This window comes from Castor canadensis, chromosome 16 (assembly GCF_047511655.1).
Source record: "Castor canadensis chromosome 16, mCasCan1.hap1v2, whole genome shotgun sequence".
NCBI classification, from domain to species: domain Eukaryota; kingdom Metazoa; phylum Chordata; class Mammalia; order Rodentia; family Castoridae; genus Castor; species Castor canadensis.
The window spans coordinates 60,342,226-60,354,732 of NC_133401.1; the positions used below are offsets into that span (position 1 = coordinate 60,342,226).

General features: G+C 34.5%; 1 protein-coding gene and 1 non-coding gene across 8 annotated transcripts in view; both read right to left on the bottom strand.

The window, feature by feature from the left end:
• The window catches only part of Rapgef6 (Rap guanine nucleotide exchange factor 6), a 194,136-nt gene that overhangs the window by 127,051 nt on the left and 54,578 nt on the right, over positions 1-12,507 (bottom strand). For 5 of the 7 annotated variants that reach the window (XM_074057169.1, XM_074057172.1, XM_074057168.1 and 2 more), the window contains exon 5: positions 7,204-7,273. The exons of 1 other annotated variant lie outside the window; for it this stretch is intronic. In XM_074057169.1, coding sequence (XP_073913270.1) covers positions 7,204-7,273 — 70 coding nt within the window. Of the gene's footprint in view, positions 1-7,203; positions 7,274-12,507 lie in introns of those variants that run through there. One more of the 7 variants, XM_074057170.1, reaches the window with a different exon arrangement.
• LOC141418245 (U2 spliceosomal RNA) lies at positions 9,345-9,537 on the bottom strand. Its single transcript, XR_012442935.1, has one exon. It is a non-coding gene; the product is annotated as a U2 spliceosomal RNA (small nuclear RNA).

A 12,507-nucleotide genomic window follows, 5' to 3' on the forward strand; every position in this document is an offset into this window, starting at 1 on the left:
GGTGTGAGCCACTGCATCTGCTTAAGTATTTTTAGTGCAATTATTGTAAATGTAGTCTTCTCTTTGGTAACATCTATATGTAATGAATCAGTTTGTTTTTCTGGTGGGACTGGGGTTTGAACTCAAGAGCACTGTGCTTGCAAAGCAGACACTCTACCACTGAACTATACCTCCAGTCCATTCTGCTCTGATTATATGGAGATGGGGGTCTCTCCAACTACTTGCCTGGGCTGGCCTCAAACCCTAGTTCTCCTGATTTCAGTCTCCCAAGTAGCTAGGATTACACGCATGAGCCACCAGAGCCTGAATCAATTTCTTGAACTCCATAAAAACCCTGCTGGGATTTTGATGGAGACTGTAATAGTTTGATATTAATTTCAAGAGAATTTCCATCTTACAATTGATTACCAAACTGATTTAGATGCAAAGATGATCTTTAAAAAGTCAGGGTTTTCTGTGTAGAGGTTTTCTACAACTTTTGCTAGATTAGTTTTTATCCATATGGATATTTTTGGTGCTTATAAAAGGTATTTATTGAATTCCATTTCCTAATTATTGTTGCTCACAAATAGAAAGAGTAAATTTTTGTGTATCACAAGTATCCAGTGACCTTGTTGAAATGACTTATTGGTTCCAAAAGTTTACATTTAGACATTTTTGGATTTTTTTTTTTACATAGGAATCATGTCATCTGTAATGATACTTTGACATTTCCTTTCTCACTCTTTCTTCCTTGCCTAAATACACTGTACATGGTCTCCTGTCCACTGGTTTTGGTATCAGTGAGCTTTGTTGACATATTCCCAATTCTGCACATATCTGAAATAATATTACAGAAGGTTCCTTTTCTCCTAGTTTGCTAAGACCTTTTAAAATCATAGAAGGGTTTTGGTTTTTATCAAAAGTGCTTTTTCTGTACCTACAGAAATGACTTTTTCTCTAACTATATTAATACTGAATCACACTGATTTTCTTGGTTAGGCAGGTGCTCTATCACTTCAGCCATACCACCAGCCCTTTTTGCTTTAGGTTACTATGTTTCTTTTGTTTTAGGTTACTTTTCAGATAGGGTCTCCTTTTCTGCCTGGCTTATTTAGGAATACAATCCTCCTACCTATGTCTTCCATATACCTGAGATCACAGGTGTATGTATCACACCTGGTTTTTATGTTAAGATAGGGTCTTGTTAGCTTTTTACCGGTACTGGCCTCAAACCATGAGCCTCCCAATCTCCTTCTGAGCAGCTGGGATTACAGATGTGAGCCACTGCAGGAGACCCACACTGATTTTCATATGTTAAGTCAACCTTGCAACTTGGAATAAATTCAACTTATTTATGGTATTTTCTCCTATAAATTATTAGGATTTGATTCCCCATAATTTTAAGACTTTTATATCTACTCTCATAAAAAGTATTAACCTTGTAATATTGTTTTTGTATAATGCCCTTGTTAGGCTTTGGTATCAAAATTAAGCTGCGTTCATAAAAAGACATTGAATTCTCAACTTTTTCTATTTCCCATTAGATTTTAATTATTATTTCCTCTTTAAATGTTTAGAAAAAAATCACCAGTCATTCTATGTGGGTCTGAATTTCTGGGTGGAAAGGTGTGTTATAACAATTCACTTTCTTTCCTATAGATTAGCTTATGCAGATTTTCTATGTGTGCACCCATTTTTGGCAAGCTGTTTAAAAGAGTTTAATTACCTAAAATTCCAAAATTCACACAGATTTACAGCATACTCCTGACTTTCAAAAGTTGCACTTTGTTCTAGTTGTGTTCTTGTAATTGGTTTTTAAAGTAATTCCATGGTGGACACAAACTACAAAATTTTAAATTGCAAAATTTCTGGAGACTTGCTCATGTCCCACCATCTGGTCAATTTAAAAGAATATTCTATGAGCAAAAAGTAGGTGTATTCTGTTGTTGTATCTACTAGGAAACTGTGTAACTGGTCAGGTTCAAATCTTCAACATCCCTTATTTATCCCTGATGCTATTTTCTTACTTGCTTTTAGAGGTGTATAACTTTTCCTGCTGTGACTGACAGTCTGTTTAATTTGTGTTTTACTAATGACAATTTTTGCTTCATAGGTTTTGAAGCTGTATATATTATGGACATAAAACTTCAGCATTGTTTAATCTTGATATGATGACCCATTTATCATTATCTAATACCCTTCTTATATATTAAAGGACACTTAAAGTACACCTTGGTACAGACTAGCTCTCTTTTGGTTAGTGCTTGCATGGTACACCTTTCCCTATATTCTTAATCCTTCTTGAGCTTTATATTTATTCAGCTATTTTAAAAAGTGGCACATAGTTGTGTTTTTAAAAATTTAAGGTAGTAAATGGAATAAATGTTATTACATTTTTTTCATACCCCTTGTTCTATGTTGCCTTTTCTCTTCTTTGTGGCTTAATTTTAATGTTTTGTTATCCTACTCTTTCCTTCTCAATTGTTAAGGTAAGCATTCATTTAGATGATGATACATGGCCTTGACTTAAGTTCACTAGGTACATCTAATCTTTTTATTATATACTTCACTAATTTCTGGTTTTATTTTATTATTTTCATCTTTACTCTTGTGTTTTGTTTTTTAAAAAAATCTTGGTGTGTAATTTATCTACTTCCTCTATTATAAACTAATAATAGTGTTTAGTGCTATTGACTTTTCTCTGGTCACTTTTAGATGTATTCTGTACCCTTTGAAATTTGGTGTGGTTTCATTGTGATCATTCTGCAGAATTCTGTAATTTCAGTTTGTATTTTCTCTTGGACAAAAACTGACAGTTTTTAAGGTTTCTAGGCAAAAGGGTCTTTTTGGTTACTAATAATGTAGAGTTTAATTGTATGTGAACAAAAACTTATTTTTATGTTTACTTTAAGGAAATCATCAATTTTTATGGGTGAAATAATTATGGCCAGTTTTTGTGAATTTTGTCATAAAACTCAACATATTCATGTATATGTGTGTGGATGGATAGACAGATACATACATGTGCATATACTGGTGTTTGAACTGAGGGCTTACTGCTTGCTAGGCAGGTGCTCTATAGCTCTGCCATATCTCCAGCCCTTTTGCCCAGGCCAGCCTAGACTGGACTCCTATTTTATGCTTCTAGCCATCACTAGGGTGACAGGCACATGTCACCACACCCAGCTTTTTTCGGTTGAGATGGGGGGGGGGTCTCACAAATTTTTTGCCTGGGCTGGACTTGAGTCTTAATCCTCCATATCTCAGCCTCCCAGGTAGCCTGAGATGACAGGCACATGCCATAGTACCCAGCTATTACTTGAGATGGGGGAGTCTCGCTAACTTTTTGACCGGGTTGGCCTTGACATGGGATTTTCCTGTCTCAGTAGCTTCTCAAGTAGCTAGTTTACAGGCATGAGTCACTGGCACCCAGCTTCAAAATCTATTTTATTGCTAATATTGTTTAGGTTTTCTCTTCATGTTTTTGTTTACATGACTTACCTTGTACTAGGAATGGAGAATTAAATTCTGTTATTTAGTAGCATATTTCGACGTCTCACTGAATCCCTTTAGATTCTGCTTTATAGAGAGGATTTCTGTGTGTTTGCTGCATAGATACTAGAGTGTCATAACTTCATTGAAACTTCATTAAAATGGTTGTGAGTCAAACCGAAAATCTTCACTTTAATAATAGGTAGAAGAAACCCATTCACATTTATTGTTATAACTAATATTTTTGGTCTCAATCTTGAGATAACATTTTGTAATTATGTATATTTTCCATATTTATTTCTCTAGGAGATGTGTATTCTTTGTTGTTTCATTTAAAACTTTTTCTTTTGGTATTTAGGAAGAACTGTATTTTAGTTGTAACAGTTACTTTTGTGGTTAAATCTTTTATAAGGCTTTTTTCCCTCATTTTTTAAAATTCTGAGGTAAGTTCACACACTATTAAATTCACCCTTTAAAAAAGTAAACAAGTCAGTGGCTTTTGATATGTTCACAAAGCTATATAACCATCACCACTATCTAACTCCACAACATTTCCATCACCCCAGAGACTCCCTATCTACTTGTATTCAATCTCCATTCCCCTCTCAAAAGACTCAGGCAATTGCTAACCTTACTTTTTTTCTCTATGAATTTCCCTATTCTGACATTCTGACATTTCATATAAGCAATCACAAAATGGGTGGTGGGCTTCTGTGTCTGTCTTCTTTCACTCTGCAAAGTATTTTCAAAGTTCATCCACATTGTGGTAACCATCAATACTTCGCTCTTTTTATGGTAGAGTAATATTCAATCATATGGACATAGTAGCATTTGGTTTATCAATTTATCTAGTTGATGGACATTGAGCTTTCTACATTTAGACATTATGGATAATGTTAACTTACCTTTTCTAGTCTCTTGGGCATATACATAGGAGTAGAATTAATGGGTCATATGGTTACTCTTTTTTTGGCAGTTTGAACTCAGGGCCTTGTGCTTTGCTAGGCAGGCACTCTGCAACTTGAGCCACTCCACCAGTCCATAACTCAAATAGTTTTATAAATTGATTGCAGCATTTTATATTTCCAGCAACATACATGGGCTTTCCAATACTAGCTACTGTCTGCCTATACAATCTTTTTATTTATCATTTTCAAGTTTGGTTGTGGATCCAGTTTGTGTATACATTTCTGTTACCTATCTTGTAGCTGTGCATTGTTAGAAAATACTGTTTTGAAACTGGAGAAAATGTTGGGAGATAGGTAGGTAGGTGTCATTGTGTTAACTACACAGAAGAAGCCAGATATATAAGTTCAATTAAAATAATGACTCAGTTAAATCCTACAAAGCACTACAGGTAAAGTTAAATAATGACATCACAGGGAGGACCTTTTAACTATGATTCCAAACCAGATTTTTTTTGGCGGTACTGAGGTTTGAACTCAGGGCCTCATGCGTGCTAGGCAGGTGCTTTACCACTTGAGCTACTCTGCCAATCCTATTCTGTGTTGGGTTTTTTTGATAGGGTCTAATGAACCATTTGCTGGGGTAGCTTCAAACCACAATCCTTCCAATTTCAGCCTTCCAGTAGCTAGGATTACAGGCGAGAGCCACTCGTACCTGGCCTCAGAAATTCTTAATAAGGAAAGAAAAACCTAGATATATGCAAGTAAATAAATGCCACAATTATAATAAAATGCATTTTAGATATAAAGTGAAAGAACATGATAAATTTATATCCACTTCAAAACAAGATTACGTCATACCATGTCAGATCAAGCTAACATACGAGGCCATCAACAAGATGTTTGGTAAAATATATTCTGAATCACTAGTGGGGTTACTCAAATTTGTACAAATAGATATAAAATAAAAACATTTCGAATATACTTGAATCAAGCATTTTAAAGAATTCTGAAAATGTTAATCTGTTTTGGATTATTTTCTCCTATAACTCATAATGCATTTTAAACAATGCTGATTGTCAATACAATGCAGTTTTAGAATTTGGAAATTATTAAGCATAAATATATGTATTTAATGTGACTTTGCATTTTGTTTATGTGTACAGTTTTCCTGTAATATGTGAGAATAAACTGGAAGTATACTGCTTTTTGACCCTGAAATATAACAACATGTATTTCCTAAAAACAAATACTTAGTCTTATATAATCACAGTAGTTATCAAAATGAAGGAATTTAATATTATCTAAGCTAGAGTCCATAGCTGAATGTCATCAATTATGCCAATATCATTTAGTATTTATTAAGACCAAGCATTTTACTGAGATGTTACTTTTCCCCTCTTTTAATGTAGAAGTGTTCTTTAATTTTTTAGTGTATTTCTTTTTTTTTTTTTTTTTTGTGGTACTAGGGATTGAACCCCAAGGTTTTGTGCATGCTAGGCAAACACTTAACCACTGAGCTACATCCCCAGCCCTAGTGTATTTCTTGACACTGGAATATTTAAAGAATGTAGTCCAATTTATAGAATGTATTTTATTTTAATTTGTCTGATATTTCCTAATGATTAGATAAGCACGCCTTTCCTTTTTTATTTTTTGCAGTACTGGGGTTTGAACTCAGGGTGCTTGCTAGGTAGGTGCTCTACCATTTGAATCACGTGACCAGCCTCCTTTTTGCTTTAGTTATTTTTCACATAGGGCCTCACATTTTTTCACTGGACAGGCCTCAGACTGCAATCCTCCTCTGTCCCACCTCTCACATGGCTGGGGCAACAGGCACACACCACCAAACACAGCTTTTTTGAGATGGAGATCTACCTAACTTTTTGCCCAGGCTGACCTCAAACCACTATCCTCCTCATCTCCACCTCTTGAATAGCTATGATTACAGGAGTGAGACACCACACCTGGCACAGGTGTATACTTCTAACAGGAATAGATCATAGAAGTGATGTTTTTCCTTCTCAGTGTGTCATATCAAGAGCAGTACAACAGTTTGTGCCCGTATGATGGTGGTAGTAGTAACCTCTGTTATGGCAGAACCTGTCACCAGAAATACAGCAAATTTTCCCTTCACAAATGATTTCTGAGGACACAGTTGGAGACTACCTAAGTATTCTATTCCTCATCAAACATCAAATCCCAAGTTTTGGCATTCGGTGAGGATTGTCTAAGTAATCATTCCTTCACTATTTGTTAGTTGAGATTCCCTTCTTCTTAACTCTATAATTTCCTGGATTACACAAGAGGGTACCATCAACTACTATAGAGTTTTACTTGGATTCCCAAGTCAGACATTCGAAAATTACATCAATTACCTAGGTCTCTTAGAGTTATTCCTTAAGTACAACCTTAAATGAAAACTCATCCCAAATAATAAAAAAGCAAAAATATTAAAATCTAGATAACTTCTTACTTGGATCTGTTTGTTTTCCTCTAGCTCTTTTCTTCACTTCAGGGCACAGAATCTACATGTTAAAAGTTTACTGACTAAATTCAATGAGAAAGGAGAAAACACCTGAAAAATCATGGCTGCTTTTTGAAAGTCTTTAATTTTTTGATGGGATGGAAAAAAGAAATTATCATATTTGGTCCATGTTGTATGTAACTGTATCATATTTCACATTCCTTTGAGGAAACTTAGCTTAATAAGTCTTTAAGAGGTTTCAGCAATGGAACCTCCTTAGGTGTATAAAGCCTACTGCATTTAAACTCAAAACTGAAGCATATCAAGAAACAATTCAGCATTCTTTAAGGTTCTTACCACAATCATTTCTGAAGGCTCTAACACAAGACAATCACATCCTCTTTTTCCTCCAAACTGCTTACCAAAACTATAAAAACAGAAAAACAATTTCTTTAGGAGAAGTTATAAAGTATTTAAATATAGGAAAAAAACAAACAAAAAAACTGAGATATTAATCAAGAGATACTGACTCTATCTCTTAGTGAGTTTCTTTAAAAACTAAAAAAAAAATGTTCTCTTAATTGCCCAGATACAAAAAAAAGTCAATATTGTTTTGCATAAAAATTCCTTTTAAATTTCTGCCTTTAATCAGTCCCTAAAATTAGTTATAAAAGATATTTGCTTAATTTATAATTTTGAATAACTTTCAATACATGTTGAATTAAAGGAAAAAAATACCATAATTATGTAATGTTTTACAACTATAAGTTATTATATTGACAGATATAAAAACATTAAAAATATTAACATCTAAATATATCAAGAAATGTAACAGGACTCAAAGATGACTTATTAAAAGAAAGTATGGAAAAGACACTGGTTATTTCTTTGGAAAAAAACAATATTAAAAGAAAAATGTGGAAAAAACAGTATTAAAAGAAAGTATGAGTACTTTTTATTCTTGGTCTAAGAGAAAGATTTCTACGCAGCTCACAATCGGAGAGCAGTCAGGAAAGTAAAGCTTTCTTTCATTTTGCAGTACTGGGGATTCAACTCAAGGCCCCACGCCAGCTAAGCAAGTTCCCCGTCACCTGAGCCACGTCCTGGGCCCTAAGCTTTCATTCAGAAGATAAAGCAATTTTTTATAAAGTTAGATAAACTAGACAAAATACATGCCGATTACATAAGACACAAAGTTAACATACTATGCACAGTGCACTTAAAAGAAATTATAAAGCAACCTAAAATACGATATTGTACAAATAAAATATTACTCTAAAATAAGCGAGTGGGAGGCTAGGGATGTAGCTCAGTGGGTACAGCACTTGCCTAACATGTACGAGGCCCTGAGTTTGACCCCTGAGGCTACAAAAAAACAAAGCAACAACAAAATCCCAGAGTGCTGCCAATGAATAAATGTCTGATAAAATAATAACCGAGGGGAAAACCCACTAACAATGCAATCACCCAAAATAAATTTAATAAACACAGAGTTAGGGAGGGGAAGGGGGAGAAACAGCATGCAGGAATGATGGACGCAGGTAAGCACAGGAAGGCACACTGAAGCTCTTCAGAAAGGTCCCCTTGAGTTCTTGGATGAATACTGCCCTTTGATTCATGGCACCATACCATGAATATGTGAAAACAAACCTAGAGCCAAAGTGAAAGCCATGGGACCCTGGGTAGGGTCCTCAGAAATATACTTCCTTAGTAATAATGTGACACACTAGTCCTACACTAGTAGTATGGATTTGGTGAAATAAATTCAGAAGATAAGGCTCAAAATAAGTAAATGGATTGCAATTAACTAGGCTATGGTAAAACGAAGCCCAATACTTACCTAAAAAAATATGACAAGCTAGAACCCAATGACATAAGATTCACAATGTCTGATACTCAATTTAAAAAAAACCAAGCAAGCAAACAGGAAATTATAACCCATAACCAAGGTGAAAACCAATCAATAACAACAGATCCAAAACTGTAATAAGTAAGGGAATCAACATATCAGGATATTAAAACAGCTATTTCTAAGTATGCTCTATATGTTTAAGAAAGTGGAGATAAATATGAACATGAAAACAGCAAATATAAAAAAGATATAATGGGGTGGAATGGCTTAAGTGGATAGGGCACATGTCTAGCAAGCATGAACTCTGAGTTCAAACCCCAGTGCTGCCACACACACACACACACACACACACACACACACACACACACACACACACACAAAAAGATATACTGGAACATTCTATCATATCACATATCACTAGCAGATAAAAATAAAAATAATCTTTTACATGCTTTGTATCAGAGTTATGAAGTTCCTTTCTATACGTTTGGAATTTTGCCTTACATGGTTTGGGATTCCAACAATTTTTTCAAAGAATGAACTCCCTGTTTCACTGGTTTTTCAATATTATTTTTGTAATTTTCATTTCGCTGTTTTCGCTTGACCCTTTCTTCTGCTCATTTTTGAGTTTTCTTTGTCTTTTTTTGGGCGGTGCATTGATCCTCGAAGTACTGCATTACCAGGTCAATGAGTGGTATAGACAGCACAAATTTCTATGCCATCTCCCTGCTCCAGAAAATCCATTCATCATATTGTTTTTGAACAGAGGATGTGATCAGACATTAAACTAATGAAAACAGATACTACACTTGATCTTACCCTCAGGGGCAAGAAGTTACTTTCTTCTCATTCTTTAGAATGAAAGTTGAAATGAAAGATGGAAATTCAAGCTGACTGAATTGAAACCACTGTTTCCCCAAAAACATGCTATAAATTTCCTTTCACTTGTACTGCTTTAGTTACCTGCCCCCATTTTGATGTGTTCATTGAGTTCCAATTTCTGTTGTGAAATTTTCTAAGCCCTAGGTCATTTACAAATTATGTTAATTTTCCACATTTCTTTCTGGTACTGACTTACAGCTTAATTGCATTGTGATCAGCAAAGTCAATTGAGTGAATTACTTCACTCATTTTAAGTTAACTAAGATTTGTGTTACGAGCCCTAGAATATCCTTATTCCAGAAATGACCTGTGAGACTTAAAACATTTTTTTCTAGTTTTACCTTTACTTATTTTCAGTCTAGTAATTCTATTTTGAGAGTAAAGGTTTGAAATCATCAGTTATTACTTTTCATTTTGTTTTGTTGAGACAAGGGCATGCTATGTAGCCCAGACTGGCCTCAAGCCCATGATCCTCCTGCTTCAATCTCCTAAGTACCAGGATTACAGGCATGCACCACCATGCCCGGCTCCAGGTATAACTGTTTAACTCCAGTTGATGATTTCAGATGTCAGTTTTTACTTCATGTATTTTGGGGTTCTGTTATTAACTATACAATAAAAACTGGTATTTGTTCCCACAAACTAATGCTTTTGGTACTACAAAATTTTGCTTATCTTCACTTCTTATATTTCCTGTTCTAAAGTCTATTTTCACTGGTAGTGACATGGTCACATAAGCTCTCTATGAATACAGTTTATTTTATCTTCCTTCATTCTCTTGATGCTTTGAAGCTGAAGTGTGTTCTAGCAAAGGCAGACAACATATACCTGGACCTTAGACTGTTACAGAGCTTGGTACACAGGTAATGAAATGTCTGATGTGCCTGGATTGTCTTCCATTTTCTTATTTGTCTCATCATTTTGGTTCCTCTGTTCCTTCATTAGCATCATCATTTCCACTAAACAAGTGCTTTTGTTTAGTGAATCATCTTAATTCCTTTGTTGGTTGGTTTGTTTGAAGTAATCCATGTGGACAGGTTGGAAGATAAACTACTGTTAAGATTACAATTCTCCCCAAGTTAATCTGCAAATTACAGTAATTTCTTATCAAAATTCCAATAGATTTACTGTATAAACTGACAAATAGATCTTTAAACTTACATGAAGATACAATGGATGTAAAGTAGCCCAAACCCCGATTTGGTAAAATGAGCAAAATTATAAGACTTATTTTGAGGGTTTTTTTTTTTTTGGTGGGGGTACAGTACTGGAGTTTGAACTCAGGGCCTCATGCTTGCTAGGCAGATGTTCTACCACTTAAGTCACTCCACCAGCCCAAGATTTACTGTATTTGAAAACATACAATAAAGTCACAGCAAGCAAGACAGTAGTATTGGTGCCAAAATATAAAAATAATTAAATGGACCAACATAAACAGCTCAGAACCCCCCCCCCAACATACATACATACATACATACATACATACACACATATATACATGATTTTCAACAGTGGTACCAAGGTAACTCACTGGAGAAAAGATAGCCCTTCAACAAATAGTGCTGGATCAACTGGATTTGCAAAAGCAAACAAACAACAAAACTCAAAATTAGCTCACAGTGAATCATTAGCAAAAATGTAAAAGCTAAATTTAAAAAACTTCTGAACAAGGCAATAATACAAAATAATTACGAGGTTGGTTTCGTCAAAGCTTTCTTAAGCCATGGTAACAAAAGCTTAACCCTTAAAAAGAAATGAACTTAATAAACTAGCACTATTGAGAAAAAAATAAGCCACAGACTGATGGAAAATATATCAAATCACATATCTGATAAAGAACTTGTATCTAAAACATTAATTCTTACAATGTGATAAGAAGGTCTTTATTTCAAAATGAAAAAAAACCCAAAAAACCTAAATAGACATCCCACATCAAAGAAGACATACAGTAGCTAGATAGCACAGGACAAGTTATTCCACATCATGATTCACTACTGAAATGCAATTGACACCACAGTGAGATCCTGCTGAGTACTCACTAGCATGGCAATAACAAAGAGACTGCAACATGTGGACAAACTCAAACTATTGTAAATTGCTGGTCAAAATATAAAATGGTAGATTTCTTTTAAGCAATTGGGCCTTTCCTAACAAGTTAAACATGTACTTATTATATAACCCTTTCTTGGATATCTATAAAAAAGAATGAAAACATACAACCTATGTGAAAACACTTGTATATAAAACCTGATAGCAGCATTATTTGTTTCATTCCCCATATGAAAGCAATCAGAACTTTCAAATTTTCCAAAATTTTCATCTTCTCAATGGAGAGATAAAATGTGGTATCTACATTTTTAACTTAACAATTAAAAAATGGATCTGTACAACTGATAAACATGGATACACCTCAAAAACATTATGCTAAGTGAAAAAACCTAAATATAAAAAGAGTAACCTACTATTTCATTTATGTAAATTAGTAGGAAATATAAACTAATTTGTATGTCAAAATTCATAAAAGAACTTACAATACAAAACAATTTTGACACCTAACTTTGGAATTTGTTACAAAGCTACAGTAATAGCTGTACTGTATGTGGTACTGGCACCAACATGGAAAATTGCTGGCTGTGGTGGCATGTGCAGCTGTAGTCCTGGGGAGGCAGAGGCAAGAGGGTACCAAGTTCAAGGGCAGCCTGGGATATATAGCATCAGCAAATGGAAGTAGAACAATTGAGGATACACAGATTAAAAATAAATAAATAAAACTAGGTTCATACTTCAAAGCATATACAAAAACTAGCTTGAAATAAACCTAAACAGATCACACTGAAGTGTAAAACCATAAAATTTCCATAAGAAATTATGTATTTATGACCCTGGGTTAATCAAAGATTTCTTACATACAAAAGGCACAGTCTACA